This window comes from Pseudophryne corroboree, chromosome 1 (assembly GCF_028390025.1).
Source record: "Pseudophryne corroboree isolate aPseCor3 chromosome 1, aPseCor3.hap2, whole genome shotgun sequence".
NCBI classification, from domain to species: domain Eukaryota; kingdom Metazoa; phylum Chordata; class Amphibia; order Anura; family Myobatrachidae; genus Pseudophryne; species Pseudophryne corroboree.
Genome location: NC_086444.1, coordinates 1,250,414,025 through 1,250,429,943, shown reverse-complemented (window position 1 = coordinate 1,250,429,943; position 15,919 = coordinate 1,250,414,025). Strand labels below are relative to the sequence as shown.

Below are 15,919 nucleotides of genomic sequence, written 5' to 3'. Positions count from 1 at the left end.
GCGGCTTTATCCTGTAAAAGCCCTTATTTGATTTTCCATTCGGACAGGGCGGAATTGAGGACTCGTCCTCAGTTTCTCCCTAAGGTGGTTTCAGCGTTTTCACCTGAACCAGCCTATTTGTGGTGCCTGCGGCTACTAGGGACTTGGAGGACTCCAAGTTGCTAGACGTTGTCAGGGCCCGGAAAATATATGTTTCCAGGACGGCTGGAGTCAGGAAAACTGACTCGCTGTTTATCCTGTATGCACCCAACAAGCTGGGTGCTCCTGCTTCTAAGCAGACTATTGCTCGTTGGATTTGTAGTACAATTCAGCTTGCACATTCTGTGGCAGGCCTGCCACAGCCAAAATCAGTAAAAGCCCATTCCACAAGGAAGGTGGGCTCATCTTGGGCGGCTGCCCGAGGGGTCTCGGCTTTACAACTTTGCCGAGCAGCTACTTGGTCAGGAGCAAATACGTTTGTAAAATTCTACAAAAATGATACCCTGGCTGAGGAGGACCTGGAGTTCTCTCAATTGGTGCTGCAGAGTCATCCGCACTCTCCCGCCCGTTTGGGAGCTTTGGTATAATCCCCATGGTCCTTACGGAGTCCCCAGCATCCACTTAGGACGTTAGAGAAAATAAGAATTTACTTACCGATAATTCTATTTCTCGTAGTCCGTAGTGGATGCTGGGCGCCCATCCCAAGTGCGGATTGTCTGCAATACTGGTACATAGTTATTGTTACCAAAAAATCGGGTTATTGCTGTAGTGAGCCATCTTTTCTAGAGGCTCCTCTGTTATCATGCTGTTAACTGGGTTCAGATCACAAGTTATATGGTGTGATTGGTGTGGCTGGTATGAGTCTTACCCGGGATTCAAGATCCTTCCTTATTGTGTACGCTCGTCCGGGCACAGTATCCTAACTGAGGCTTGGAGGAGGGTCATAGGGGGAGGAGCCAGTGCACACCAGATAGTCCTAAAGCTTTCTTTAGATGTGCCCAGTCTCCTGCGGAGCCGCTATTCCCCATGGTCCTTACGGAGTCCCCAGCATCCACTACGGACTACGAGAAATGGAATTATCGGTAAGTAAATTCTTATTATATATACCCTATACTGCACTATATATATATATATATATATATATATATATGCCCCTATACTGCATCATATACATATATACACCCCCCTGTACTGCATCATATACATATATACACCCCCTGTACTGCATCATATACATATATACACCCCCTGTACTGCATCATATACATATATACACCCCCTGTACTGCATCATATACATATATACACCCCCTGTACTGCATCATATACATATATACACCCCCTGTATATACTGCATCATATACATATATACACCCCCTGTACTGCATCATATACATATATACACCCCCTGTACTGCATCATATACATATATACACCCCCTGTACTGCATCATATACATATATACACCCCCTATACTGCATCATATACATATATACACCCCCCTGTACTGCATCATATACATATATACACCCCCTGTACTGCATCATATACATATATACACCCCCTGTACTGCATCATATACATATATACACCCCCTATACTGCATCATATACATATATACACCCCCTGTACTGCATCATATACATATATACACCCCCTGTACTGCATCATATACATATATACACCCCCTGTACTGCATCATTTCTCTATCGTCCTAAGTGGATGCTGGGGTTCCTGAAAGGACCATGGGGAATAGCGGCTCCGCAGGAGACAGGGCACAAAAAAGTAAAGCTTTTACCAGATCAGGTGGTGTGCACTGGCTCCTCCCCCCATGACCCTCCTCCAGACTCCAGTTAGATTTTGTGCCCGAACGAGAAGGGTGCAATCTAGGTGGCTCTCCTAAAGAGCTGCTTAGAGAAAGTTTAGCTTAGGTTTTTTACTTTACAGTGAGTCCTGCTGGCAACAGGATCACTGCAACGAGGGACTTAGGGGAGAAGTAGTGAACTCACCTGCGTGCAGAGTGGATTTGCTGCTTGGCTACTGGACACTAGCTCCAGAGGGACGATCACAGGTACAGCCTGGATGGTCACCGGAGCCGCGCCGCCGGCCCCCTTGCAGACGCTGAAGAGAGAAGAGGTCCAAAATCGGCGGCTGAAGACTCCTGAGTCTTCATAAAGGTAGCGCACAGCACTGCAGCTGTGCGCCATTTTCCTCTCAGCACACTTCACACAACAGTCACTGAGGGTGCAGAGCGCTGGGGGGGGCGCTCTGAGAGGCAAATAAAAACCTTATTAGAGGCAAAAAATACCTCACATATAGCCCACAGAGGCTATATGGAGATATTTAACCCCTGCCTAACTTCAAAAATAGCGGGAGACGAGGCCGCCGAAAAAGGGGCGGGGCCTATCTCCTCAGCACACAGCGCCATTTTCTCTCACAGAAAAGCTGGAGAGAAGGCTCCCAGGCTCTCCCCTGCACTGCACTACAGAAACAGGGTTAAAACAGAGAGGGGGGGCACTGATTTTGGCGATATTGTATATATATAAAAGATGCTATAAGGGAGAAACACTTATATAAGGTTGTCCCTATATAATTATAGCGTTTTTGGTGTGTGCTGGCAGACTCTCCCTCTGTCTCCCCAAAGGGCTAGTGGGTCCTGTCCTCTGTCAGAGCATTCCCGGTGTGTGTGCTGTGTGTCGGTACGTGTGTGTCGACATGTATGAGGACGATGTTGGTGAGGAGGCGGAGAAATTGCCTGTAATGGTGATGTCACTCTCTAGGGAGTCGACACCGGAATGGATGGCTTATTTAGAGAATTACGTGAGAATGTCAACACGCTGCAAGGTCGGTTGACGACATGAGACGGCCGACAATCTATTAGGACCGGTCCAGGCGTCTCAGAAACACCGTCAGGGGTTTTAAAAACGCCCATTTACCTCAGTCGGTCGACACAGACACGGACACTGAATACAGTGTCGACGGTGAATAAACAAACGTATTTCTCATTAGGGCCACACGTTAAGGGCAATGAAGGAGGTGTTACGTGTTTCTGATACTACAAGTACCACAAGAAAGGGTATTATGTGGGAGTGAAAAAACTACCTGTAGTTTTTCCTGAATCAGATAAAATAAAATGAAGTGTGTGATGATGCGTAGGGTTACCCCGATAGCAAATATTGGCGTTATACCCTTTCCCGCCAGAAATTAGGGTACGTTGGGAAACACCCCTTAGGGTGATAAGGCGCTCACACGCTTATCAAGTGGCGTTACCGTCTCCAGATACGGCCGCCCTCAAGGAGCCAGCTGATAGGAAGCTGGAAAAATATCCTAAAAAGTATATACACACATACGGTGGTTATACTGCGACCAGCGATCGCCATCAGCCTGGAGATGCAGTGCTGGGTTGGCTTGGTCGGATTCCCTGACTGAAAATATTTTATTCATGTAGAGCATTTAATAGGATGCATTCTATATATATGTATGTGAGATGCACAGAGGGATATTTGCTCTCTGGCATCAAGATAAGTGCGTTGTCCATATCTCCCAGAAGATGTCAGGGACACGACAGTGGTCAGGTGATACAGATCCCATACGGCAGATGGAAGTATTGCTGTATAAAGGGAAGGAGTTATTTGGGGGTCGGTCCATCGGACCTGGGGACCACAGCAACAGCTGGGAAATCCAACCTTTTTTACCCCAAGTTACATCTCAGCTAAAAAAGACACCGTCTTTTCAGCCTCAATCTTTCCTTTCCCATGAGGGCATGCAGGCAAAAGGCCAGTCATATCTGCCCAGACATAGAGGTAAGGGAAGTAGACTGCAGCAGGCAGCCCTTTCCCAGGAAAAGAAGCCCTCCACCGCGTCTGCCAAGTCCTCAGCATGACGCTGGGGCCGTGCAAGCGGACTCAAGGTGGGGGGGTAGTCTCAAGAGTCTCAGGGCGCAGTGGGATCACTCGCAAGTTGACCCCTAGATCGTACGAGTATTATCCCAGGGGTAAAGATTGGAGAGTCGAGACATCTTCTCCTCGCAGCTTCCTGAAGTCTGCTTTACCAACGGCTCCCTCCGACAGGGAGGCAGCATTGGAAACAATTCACAAGCTGTATATCCAGCAGGTGATAATCAAAGTACCCCTCCTACGACAAGGAAAAGGGTATTATTTTTTCCACACTATATTGTGGTACTGAAGCCAGACGGCTTGGTGACACATAGTCTAAATCTAAAATGTTTTGAACACTTACATAAAAGGTTCAAATCGAGATAAAGTCACTCAGAGCAGTGATAGCGAACCGGAAAAAAGGGGACTATATGGTGTCCCTGGACATCAAGGATTACCTCCATGTCCAAAATTTGTCCTTCTCATCAAGGGTACCTCTGGTTCGTGGTACAGAACTGTCAATATCAGTTTCAGACGATGCCGTTTGAATTATCCACGGCACCCCGGGCCTTTTTACCAAGGTAATGGCCGAAAAGATGTTTCTTCAAAGAAAAAAGGCATCTAAATTATCCCTTACTTGCACGACCTAAAAAGGGCAAGTTCCAGAGAACAGTTGGAGGTCGGAAGAGCACTATCTAAAGTAGTTCTTCGACGGCACGACTGGATTCTAAATATTCCAAGAATCGCAGCTGTTTTCCGACGATGCGTCTGCTGTTCCTAGGGATGATTCTGGACACGGTTCAGAAAAAGGTTTTTCTTCCCGAGGAAAAAGCCAAGGAGTTATCCGACCTGTCAGGAACCTCCTAAAACCAGGAAAGGTGTCTGTACATCAATGCACAAGAGTCCTGGGAAAAATGGTGGCTTTTTACGAAGCAATTCCATTCGGCAGATTCCATGCAAGAATTTTCCAAAGGGATCTGTTGGACAAATGGTCAGGGTCGCATCCTCAGATGCACCTGCGAATAACCCTGTCGCCAAGGACAAGGGTATATCTTCTGTGGTGGTTGCAAAAGGCTCATCTATTGGAGGGCCGCAGATTCGGCATACAGGATTTGATCCTGGTGACCACGGACGCCAGCCTGAGAGGTTGGGGAGCAGTCACACAAGGAAGAAACTTCCAGGGGGTATGGACGAACCTGGAAAAGTCTATTCACATAAACATTCTGGTACTAAGAGCAATCTAAAATGCTCTAAGCCAGGCGGAACCACTCCTGCAAGGAAAACCGGTGTTGATTCAGTCGGACAACATCACGGCGGTCGCCCATGTAAACAGACAGGGCGGCACAAGAAGCAGGAGTGCAATGGCAGAAGCTGCCAAGATTCTTCGCTGGGCGGAGAATCACGTAATAGCACTGTCAGCAGTGTTCTTCCCGGGCGTGGACAACTGGGAAGCAGACTTCCTCAGCAGACACGATATACACCCGGGAGAGGGGGGTCTTCATCCAGAAGTCTTCCACATGCTAATAAACTGTTGGGAAAGACCAATGGTAGACATGATGGCGTCTCGCCTCAACAAGAAACTGGACAAGTATTGCGCCAGGTCAAGAGATCCACAGGCAATAGCTGTGGACGCACTGGTAACACCTTGGGTGTACAAATCAGTATATGTGTTTCCTCCTCTGCCTCTCATACCAAAGGTATTGAAGATTATACGGTGAGGAGGAGTAAGAAATACTAGTGGCTCCGGATTGGCCAAGAAGGACTTGGTACCCGGAACTTCAAGAGTTGGTCACGGACGACCCGTGCCCTCTACTTCTGAGAAGGGACCTGCTACAACAGGGTCCCTGTCTCTTTCAAGACTTACCGCGGCTGCGTTTGACGGCATGGCGGTTGAACGCCAGATCCTAAAAGGGAAAGGCATTCCAGAAGAAGTCATTCCTACCTTGATTAAGGCAAGGAAGGAAGTCACCGCGAAACATTATCACCGCATTTGGCGAAAATATGTCGCGTGGTGCGAGGATCGGAGTGTTCCGACGGAGGAATTTCAACTGGGTCGTTTCCTACATTTCCTACAATCAGGATTGTCTAGGGGTCTCAAATTGAGATCTATTAAGGTTCAAATTTCGGCCCTGTCAATATTCTTCCAAAAAGAATTGGCCTCAGTTCCTGAGGTACAGACTTTTGTTAAAGGAGTACTGCATATACAGCCTCCTGTGGTGCCTCCGGTGGCACCGTGGGATCTAAATGTAGTTTTAGATTTCCTCAAATCCCATTGGTTTGAACCATTGAAAAAGGTGGATTTTAAATATCTCACATGGAAAGTGACTATGTTACTGGCCCTGGCTTCCGCCAGGAGAGTATCTGAATTGGCGGCTTTATCTTATAAAAGCCCTTATCTAATCTTCCATTCGGATAGGGCAGAACTGAGGACTCGTCCGCATTTTCTCCCTAAGGTGGTATCAGCGTTTCACCTGAACCAACCTATTGTGGTGCCTGCGGCCACTGGCGACTTGGAGGACTCCAAGTTGTTGGACGTTGTCAGAGCCTTAAAAATATACATTTCAAGGACGGCTGAAGTCAGAAAATCTGACTCGCTGTTGATACTATATGCACCCAACAAGTTGGGTGCCCCTGCTTCTAAGCAGACGATTGCTCGTTGGATTTGTAACACAATTCAACTTGCTCATTCTGTGGCAGGCCTGCCACAGCCTAAATCTGTTAAGGCCCATTCCACAAGGAAGGTGGGCTCATCTTGGGCGGCTGCCCGAGGGGTCTCGGCATTACAATTCTGCCGAGCAGCTACGTGGTCGGGGGAAAACACGTTTGTAAAATTCTACAAATTTGATACCCTGGCAAAAGAGGACTTGGAATTCTCTCATTCGGTGCTGCAGAGTCATCCGCACTCTCCCGCCCGTTTGGGAGCTTTGGTATAATCCCCATGGTCCTTTCAGGAACCCCAGCATCCACTTAGGACGATAGAGAAAATAAGAATTTACTTACCGATAATTCTATTTCTCGGAGTCCGTAGTGGATGCTGGGCGCCCATCCCAAGTGCGGATTATCTGCAATACTGTACATAGTTATTGTTAACAAATTCGGGTTATATTGTTAAGGAGCCATCTTTAAGAGGCTCTTTCTGTTATCATACTGTTAACTGGGTTTAGATCACAAGTTGTACGGTGTGATTGGTGTGGCTGGTATGAGTCTTACCCGGGATTCAAATTGCCTCCCTTATTGTGTACGCTCGTCCGGGCACAGTACCTAACTGGAGTCTGGAGGAGGGTCATGGGGGGAGGAGCCAGTGCACACCACCTGATCTGGTAAAAGCTTTACTTTTTTGTGCCCTGTCTCCTGCGGAGCCGCTATTCCCCATGGTCCTTTCAGGAACCCCAGCATCCACTACGGACTCCGAGAAATAGAATTATCGGTAAGTAAATTCTTATTATACATATATACACCCCCTGTACTGCATCATATACATATATACACCCCCTGTACTGCATCATATACATATATACACCCCCTGTACTGCATCATATACATATATACACCCCCCTGTACTGCATCATATACATATATACACCCCCCTTTACTGCATCATATACATATACACCCCCTATACTGCATCATATACATATATACACCCCCCTGTACTGCATCATATACATATATACACCCCCTATATATACTGCATACTATACATATATACCCCCCTATACTGCATCATATACATATATACACCCCCCTGTACTGCATCATATACATATATACACCCCCTATACTGCATCATATACATATACACACCCCCCTGTACTGCATCATATACATATATACACCCCCTATACTGCATCATATACATATATACACCCCCCTGTACTGCATCATATACATATACACCCCCTATACTGCATCATATACATATATACACCCCCTATATATACTGCATACTATACATATATAGCCCCTATACTGCATCATATACATATATATATATATATATATACACACCCCCTATACTGCATCATATACATATATACACCCCCTGTACTGCATCATATATATATACACCCCCTATACTGCATTATATATATATATATATATATATATATATATATATATACGGTAAAACAAACAGCGGCACTCGGGGTCTTAAGCAGTAAAAGTGTATTGAAATCACTTCATAGATCCCAACGTTTCGGGACACACATGTCCCTTTGTCCAGGTGAATAGCTCTATACTGCATCATATATTTATATATATATATATATATATATATATATACCCCCTGTACTGCATCATATAGATATATATTAACCCCCGTACTGCATCATATATATCCTATACTGCATCATATACATATATACATACCCCCTGTACTGCATCATATAGATATATATACCCCCTGTACTGCATCATATAGATATATATATATAGATATATATACACACACACACACCCCCTGTACTGCATCATATAGATATATATTTCTCTAACATCCTAAGTGGATGCTGGGGACTCCGTAAGGACCATGGGGAATAGCGGCTCCGCAGGAGACTGGGCACAAAAGTAAAGCTTTAGAACTACCTGGTGTGCACTGGCTCCTCCCCCTATGACCCTCCTCCAAGCCTCAGTTAGATTTTTGTGCCCGAACGAGAAGGGTGCACACTAGGTGGCTCTCCTGAGCTGCTTAGTGAAAAGTTTAGTTTAGGTTTTTTATTTTCAGTGAGTCCTGCTGGCAACAGGCTCACTGCAACGAGGGACTAAGGGGAGAAGAAGCGAACTCACCTGCGTGCAGAGTGGATTGGGCTTCTTAGGCTACTGGACATTAGCTCCAGAGGGACGATCACAGGCCCAGCCATGGATAGGTCCCAGAGCCGCGCCGCCGGCCCCCTTACAGAGCCAGAAGACAGAAGAGGTCCGGAAAATCGGCGGCAGAAGACGTCCTGTCTTCAACAAGGTAGCGCACAGCACTGCAGCTGTGCGCCATTGCTCTCGGCACACTTCACACTCCGGTCACTGAGGGTGCAGGGCGCTGGGGGGGGGCGCCCTGAGACGCAATAAAAACACCTTGGTTGGCAAAAAATGCATCACATATAGCTCCTGGGCTATATGGATGAATTTAACCCCTGCCAGAATACATAGAAAAACGGGAGATAAGGCCGCCGATAAGGGGGCGGAGCCTATCTCCTCAGCACACTGGCGCCATTTTCCCTCACAGCTCCGTTGGAGGGAAGCTCCCTGTCTCTCCCCTGCAGTCACTACACTACAGAAAGGGTTAAAAAAGAGAAGGGGGGCACTAATTACGCGCAGTATTAAAGATACAGCAGCTATGAGGGGAAAAACACTTATATAAGGTTATCCCTGTATATATCTATATATATATATATATATATATAGCGCTCTGGTGTGTGCTGGCAAACTCTCCCTCTGTCTCCCCAAAGGGCTAGTGGGGTCCTGTCCTCTATCAGAGCATTCCCTGTGTGTGTGCTGTATGTCGGTACGTTTGTGTCGACATGTATGAGGAGAAAAATGATGTGGAGACGGAGCAGATTGCCTGTAATAGTGATGTCACCCCCTAGGGGGTCAACACCTGAGTGGATGAACTGTTGGAAGGAATTACGTGACAGTGTCAGCTCTGTATAAAAGACAGTGGTTGACATGAGACAGCCGGCTACTCAGCTTGTGCCTGTCCAGACGTCTCATAGGCCGTCAGGGGCTCTAAAGCGCCCGTTACCTCAGATGGCAGATATAGACGCCGACACGGATACTGACTCCAGTGTCGACGGTGAAGAGACAAATGTGACTTCCAGTAGGGCCACACGTTACATGATTGAGGCAATGAAAAATGTTTTACACATTTCTGATAATACGAGTACCACCAAAAAGGGGTATTATGTTTGGTGAGGAAAAACTTCCTGTAGTTTTCCTGAATCTGAGAAATTAAATGAGGTGTGTGATGATGCGTGGGTTTCCCCCGATAACAACTGATAATTTCTAAAATGTTATTGGCATTATATCCTTTCCCGCCAGAGGTTAGGGTGCGTTGGGAAACACCCCCTAGGGGGGATAAAGCGCTCACACGCTTGTAAGGGCTCTACCCTCTCCTGAGATGGCCGCCCTTAAGGATCCTGCTGATAGAAAGCAGGAGGGCATCCTAAAAGGTATTTACACACATACTGGTGTTATACTGCGACCAGCAATCGCCTCAGCCTGGATGTGCAGTGCTGGGGTGGCTTGGTCGGATTCCCTGACTGAAAATATTGATACCCTAGATAGGGACAGTATATTATTGCCTATAGAGCATTTAAAAGATGCATTTCTATATATGCGTGATGCACAGCGGAATATTTGCCGACTGGCATCAAGTCTAAGTGCGTTGTCCATTTCTACTAGTAGAGGGTTATGGATACGACAGTGGTCAGGTGATGCGGATTCCAAACGGCATTTGGAAGTATTGCCTTATTAAGGGGAGGAGTTATTTGGGGTCGGTCTTTCAGACCTGGTGGCCACGGCAACAGCTGGGAAATCCACGTTTGTACCCCAGGTCGCCTCTCAACATGAGAAGACGCCGTATTATCAGGCGCAGTCTTTTCGTGGGCAAGCGGGCAAAAGGTTCCTCATTTCTGCCCCGTGACAGAGGGAGAGGAAAAAGGCTGCAGAAATCAGCCAGTTCCCAGGAACAGAAGCCCTCTCCCGCCTCTGCCAAGCCCTCAGTATGACGCTGGGGCTTTACAAGCAGAATCAGGCACGGTGGGGGCCCGTCTCAATGAATTTCAGCGCGCAGTGGGCTCACTCGCAAGTAGACCCCTGGATCCTTCAGGTGATATCTCAGGGGTACAAATTGGAATTCGAGACGTCTCCCCCTCGCCGTTTCCTAAAGTCGGCTTTACCGATGTCTCCTTCTGACAGGGAGACAGTTTTGGAAGCCATTCACAAGCTGTATTCCCAGCAGGTGATAATCAAGGTACCCCTCCTGCAACAGGGAACGGGGTATTATTCCACACTGTTGTGGTACCGAAGCCGGACGGCTCGGTGAGACCGATTCTAAATCTAAAATCTTTGAACACTTACATACAGAGGTTCAAATTCAAGATTGAGTCACTCAGAGCAGTGATTGCGAACCTGGAAGAAGAGGACTACATGATGTCTCGGTACATCAAGGATGCTTACCTTCATGTCCCAATTTACCCTTCTCACCAAGGGTACCTCAGGTTTATGGTACAGAACTGTCACTATCCGTTTCAGACGCTGCCGTATGGATGGTCCACGGCACCCCGGGTCTTTACCAAGGTAATGGCCGAAATGATGATACTCCTTCGAAGGAAGGGAATTTTAGTTATCCCTTACTTGGACGATTCCCTGATAAGGGTAAGATCCAGGGAACAGTTGGAGGTCGGTGTAGCACTGTCTCAGGTAGTGTTGCGGCAGCACGATTGGATTCTCAATATTCCAAAATCGCAGCTGATTCCGACGACTCGTCTTCTGTTTTTAGGGATGATCCTGGACACAGTTCAGAAAAAGGTGTTTCTCCCGGAGGAGAAAGTCAGGGAGTTATCCGAGCTAGTCGGGAACCTCCTATAACCGAGCCAAGTCTCAGTACATCAATGAGATGGTTCTGGAAAAAATGGTGGCTTCCTATGAAGCAATCCCATGCGGCAGATTCCACGCAAGAACTTTCCAGTGGGACCTGCTGGACAAATGGTCTGGGTCGCATCTTCAGATGCATCAGCGGATAACCCTGTCACCAAGCACAAGGGTGCCTCTCCTGTGGTGGTTGCAGAGTGCTCATCTTCTAGAGGGCCGCACATTCAGGACTGGGTCCTGGTGACCACGGATGCCAGCCTGCGAGGCTGGGGAGCAGTCACACAGGGAAGGAATTTCCAGAGCTTATGGTCAAGCCTGGAGACATCACTTCACATAAATATCCTGAAGCTAAGGGCCATTTACAATGCTCTAAGCTCAGCAAGACCTCTGCTTCAAGGTCACCCGGAGTTGATTCATTCGGACAACATCACGGCAGTCACCCACGTAAACAGACAGGGTGACACAAGAAGCAGAAGGGCAATGGCAGAAGCTGCAAGGATTCTTCGCTGGGAGGAAAATCATGTGATAGCACTGTCAGCAGTATTCATTCCGGGAGTGGACAACTGGGAAGCAGACTTCCTCAGCAGACACGACCTCCACCCGGGAGAGTGGGGACTTCACCCAGAAGTCTTCCACATGTTTATAAAACTCGACAAGTATTGCGCCAGGTCGAGGGACCCTCAGGCAATAGCTGTAGACGCTCTGGTAACACAGTGGGTGTACCAGTCAGTGTATGTGTTCCCTCCTCTGCCTCTCATAACCAAGGTACTGAGAATTATAAGATGGAGAGGAGTAAGCACTATATGCGTGGCTCCGGATTGGCCAAGAAGGACTTGGTAACCGGAACTTCAAGAGATGCTCACGGAGGATCCGTGGCCTCTACCTCTAAGAAGGGACCTGCTCCAGCAAGGACCCTGTCTGTTCCAAGACTTACCGCGGCTGCGTTTAACGGCAGGGCGGTTGAACGCCGGATCCTGAAGGAAAAAGGTATTCCGGATGAAGTCATCCCTATCCTGATCAAAGCCAGGAAAGATATAACCGCAAAACATTATCACCGCATTTGGCGAAAATATGTTGCGTGGTGCGAGGCCAGTAAGGCCCCGACGGAGGAATTTTCAACTAGGTCGATTCCTACATTTCCTGCAAACAGGAGTGTCTATGGGCCTGAAATTGGGGTCCATTAAGGTTCAAATTTCGGCCCTGTCAATTTTCTTCCAAAAAGAACTAGCTTCAGTCCCTGAAGTTCAGACGTTTGTGAAAGGGGTACTGTATATACAGCCTCCTTTTGTGCCTCCAGTGGCACCTTGGGATCTAAATGTAGTTTTTGGGTTCCAAAAGTCACATTGGTTGAACCACTTAAATATGTGGAGTTAAAATATCTCACATGGAAAGTGGTCATGCTGTTGGCCCTGGCCTGGGCCAGGTGCGTGTCAGAATTGGCGGCTTTATCCTGTAAAAGCCCTCATCTGATTTTCCATTCGGACAGGGCGGAATTGAGGACTTGTCCTCAGTTTCTCCCTAAGGTGGTTTTCAGCGTTTCACCTGAATCAACCTATTGTGGTGCCTGCGGCTACTAGGGACTTGGAGGACTCCAAGTTGCTAGACGTTGTCAGAGCCCTGGAAATATAGGTTTCCAGGACGGCTGGAGTCAGAAAATCTGACTCGTTGTTTATTCTGTATGCACCCAACAAGCTGGGTGCTCCTGCTTCTAAGCAGACTATTGCTCGTTGGATTTGTAGTACAATTCAGCTTGCACATTCTGTGGCAGGCCTGCCACAGCCAAAATCTGTAAAAGCCCATTCCACAAGGAAGGTGGGCTCATCTTGGGCGGCTGCCCGAGGGGTCTCGGCTTTACAACTTTGCCGAGCAGCTACTTGGTCAGGAGCAAATACGTTTGTAAAATTCTACAAATTTGATACCCTGGCTGAGGAGGACCTGGAGTTCTCTCATTTGGTGCTGCAGAGTCATCCGCACTCTCCCGCCCGTTTGGGAGCTTTGGTATAATCCCCATGGTCCTTACGGAGTCCCCAGCATCCACTTAGGACGTTAGAGAAAATAAGAATTTACTTACCGATAATTCTATTTCTCGTAGTCCGTAGTGGATGCTGGGCGCCCATCCCAAGTGCGGATTGTCTGCAATACTGGTACATAGTTATTGTTACCAAAAAATCGGGTTATTGCTGTAGTGAGCCATCTTTTCTAGAGGCTCCTCTGTTATCATACTGTTAACTGGGTTCAGATCACAGGTTGTACGGTGTGATTGGTGTGGCTGGTATGAGTCTTACCCGGGATTCAAGATCCTTCCTTATTGTGTATGCTCGTCCGGGCACAGTATCCTAACTGAGGCTTGGAGGAGGGTCATAGGGGGAGGAGCCAGTGCACACCAGGTAGTTCTAAAGCTTTACTTTTGTGCCCAGTCTCCTGCGGAGCCGCTATTCCCCATGGTCCTTACGGAGTCCCCAGCATCCACTACGGACTACGAGAAATAGAATTATCGGTAAGTAAATTCTTATTATACCCCCTGTACTGCATCATATAGATATATATTAACCCCCGTACTGCATCATATACATATACACCCCCTGTACTGCATCATATACATATATACACCCCCTGTACTGCATCATATACATATATACACCCCCTGTACTGCATCATATACATTTATACACCCACTGTACTGCATCATATAGATATATATACCCCCTGTACTGCATCATATATCCTATACTGCATCATATACATATATATATATATATATATATATATATATACACTCCCTGTACTGCATCATATACATACATATATACAGTCCCTGTACTGCATCATATATATATATATATATATATATCCCCTCTAGTGCATCATATACATATATACTCCCCCACTAGTGCATCATATACATATATACACAAGGTCACTTTGCTCGTCATGCTGCGCTTGTCACAGGTTACTATTCCTAATTGTACTCTGCGTGGATGGTAAAGTATGAAAAAGTAAAAAAATATTTTTGACTAAAATAGTTATGTCCACCATTGCCCTGTATAACGCGCTGTGCCCAGTCGGCTGGCCGGTGTGACGCGCTGTGCCCAGTCGGCTGGCCGGTGTGACGCGCTGTGCCCAGTCGGCTGGCCGGTGTGACGCGCTGTGCCCAGTCGGCTGGCCGGTGTGACGCGCTGTGCCCTGTCGGCTGCCTATCTCGGACCCGGATGATCGCGGGCACTTTAGTGAGCAGTGGTCAGCCAGTAGGGACATGGCGCTGAGATGCCGGCAGTGATCTCCATGCAGTCGTCGTCCGCAGGCACCCTTTCACCGGACGTCAGACGGTGATCTCTAGTGGTTCCGGATTCCTGGTGTCTCCCGACGGCCTGATTGTCACCAATGCGCACGTTGTGGCCAATAAGAAGAATGTGCGGGTGAAGCTGTATAATGGCGATGTGTATGAAGCCGCTGTGACAGATATGGATCCTGTACAGGACATCGCCACCGTCAGGATTACTACCAAGGTATCAGTGTGAGACCGAGGCACCGAGGCACCATGCTGTCTCCTATACAAGCCCTGATGTCTCTCTCTCTCTCTCTCTCTCTCTCTCTCTCTCTCTCTCTCTCTCAGGCCTCTCTCCCCACCCTGCCGCTGGGCCGCTCCTCAGAGGTCAGACAGGGCGAGTTTGTTGTTGCTGTGGGGACGCCATACTTGTTGCGGAATACCATCACCTCCGGGATCGTCAGCTCTGTGCACAGAGGCAGCGAAGAGCTGGGCCTATCACACAAAGACATGGACTTTATCCAGACCGACGCCATCATAGATGTGAGTCCCTGCGTTACTCCTTCCGGTGTCTACAGAGCCCGCGCAGTGATATCCGCTATTCCCTCATCTCTGCGCCAGATTCATCTGTGCCGCTCTCCTGCACGTGACCCCCCCCGGGCCTGCTCTCCTGCACATGACCCCCCCGGGCCTGCTCTCCTGCACATGACCCCCCCGGGCCTGCTCTCCTGCACGTGACCCCCCCGGGCCTGCTCTCCTGCACATGACCCCCCCCTCCCGGGCCTGCTCTCCTGCACATGACCCCCCCGTGCCTGCTCTCCTGCACATGACCCCCCCGGGCCTGCTCTCCTGCACATGACCCCCCCCCCCCCCCCCGGGCCTGCTCTCCTGCACATGACCCCCCCCCCCCCCCCCCGGGCCTGCTCTCCTGCACATGACCCCCCCCCCCCCCCCCCCGGGCCTGCTCTCCTGCACATGACCCCCCCCCCGCCCCCCCCCCCCCCCCCCCCGGGGCCTGCTCTCCTGCACATGACCCCCCCGGGCCTGCTCTCCTGCACATGACCCCCCCCTTCCCGGGCCTGCTCTCCTGCACATGACCCCCCCCTTCCCGGGCCTGCTCTCCTGCACATGACCCCCCCCCCGGGCCTGCTCTCCTGCACATGACCCCCCCCCCCCGGGCCTGCTCTCCTGCACATGACCCCCCCCCCCCCCCCGGG

At 48.7% G+C, this 15,919-nt stretch overlaps 1 protein-coding gene across 2 annotated transcripts in view; it reads left to right on the top strand.

Annotated features, from left to right (window-relative positions):
* Window positions 1–15,919, top strand: part of HTRA2 (HtrA serine peptidase 2) — a 131,445-nt gene that overhangs the window by 28,713 nt on the left and 86,813 nt on the right. For both annotated transcript variants that reach the window (XM_063925997.1, XM_063926002.1), the window contains exons 2-3: window positions 14,739–14,943; window positions 15,051–15,245. In XM_063925997.1, the coding sequence (XP_063782067.1) occupies window positions 14,739–14,943; window positions 15,051–15,245 (400 nt within the window). The remainder of the gene's footprint in view (window positions 1–14,738; window positions 14,944–15,050; window positions 15,246–15,919) is intronic.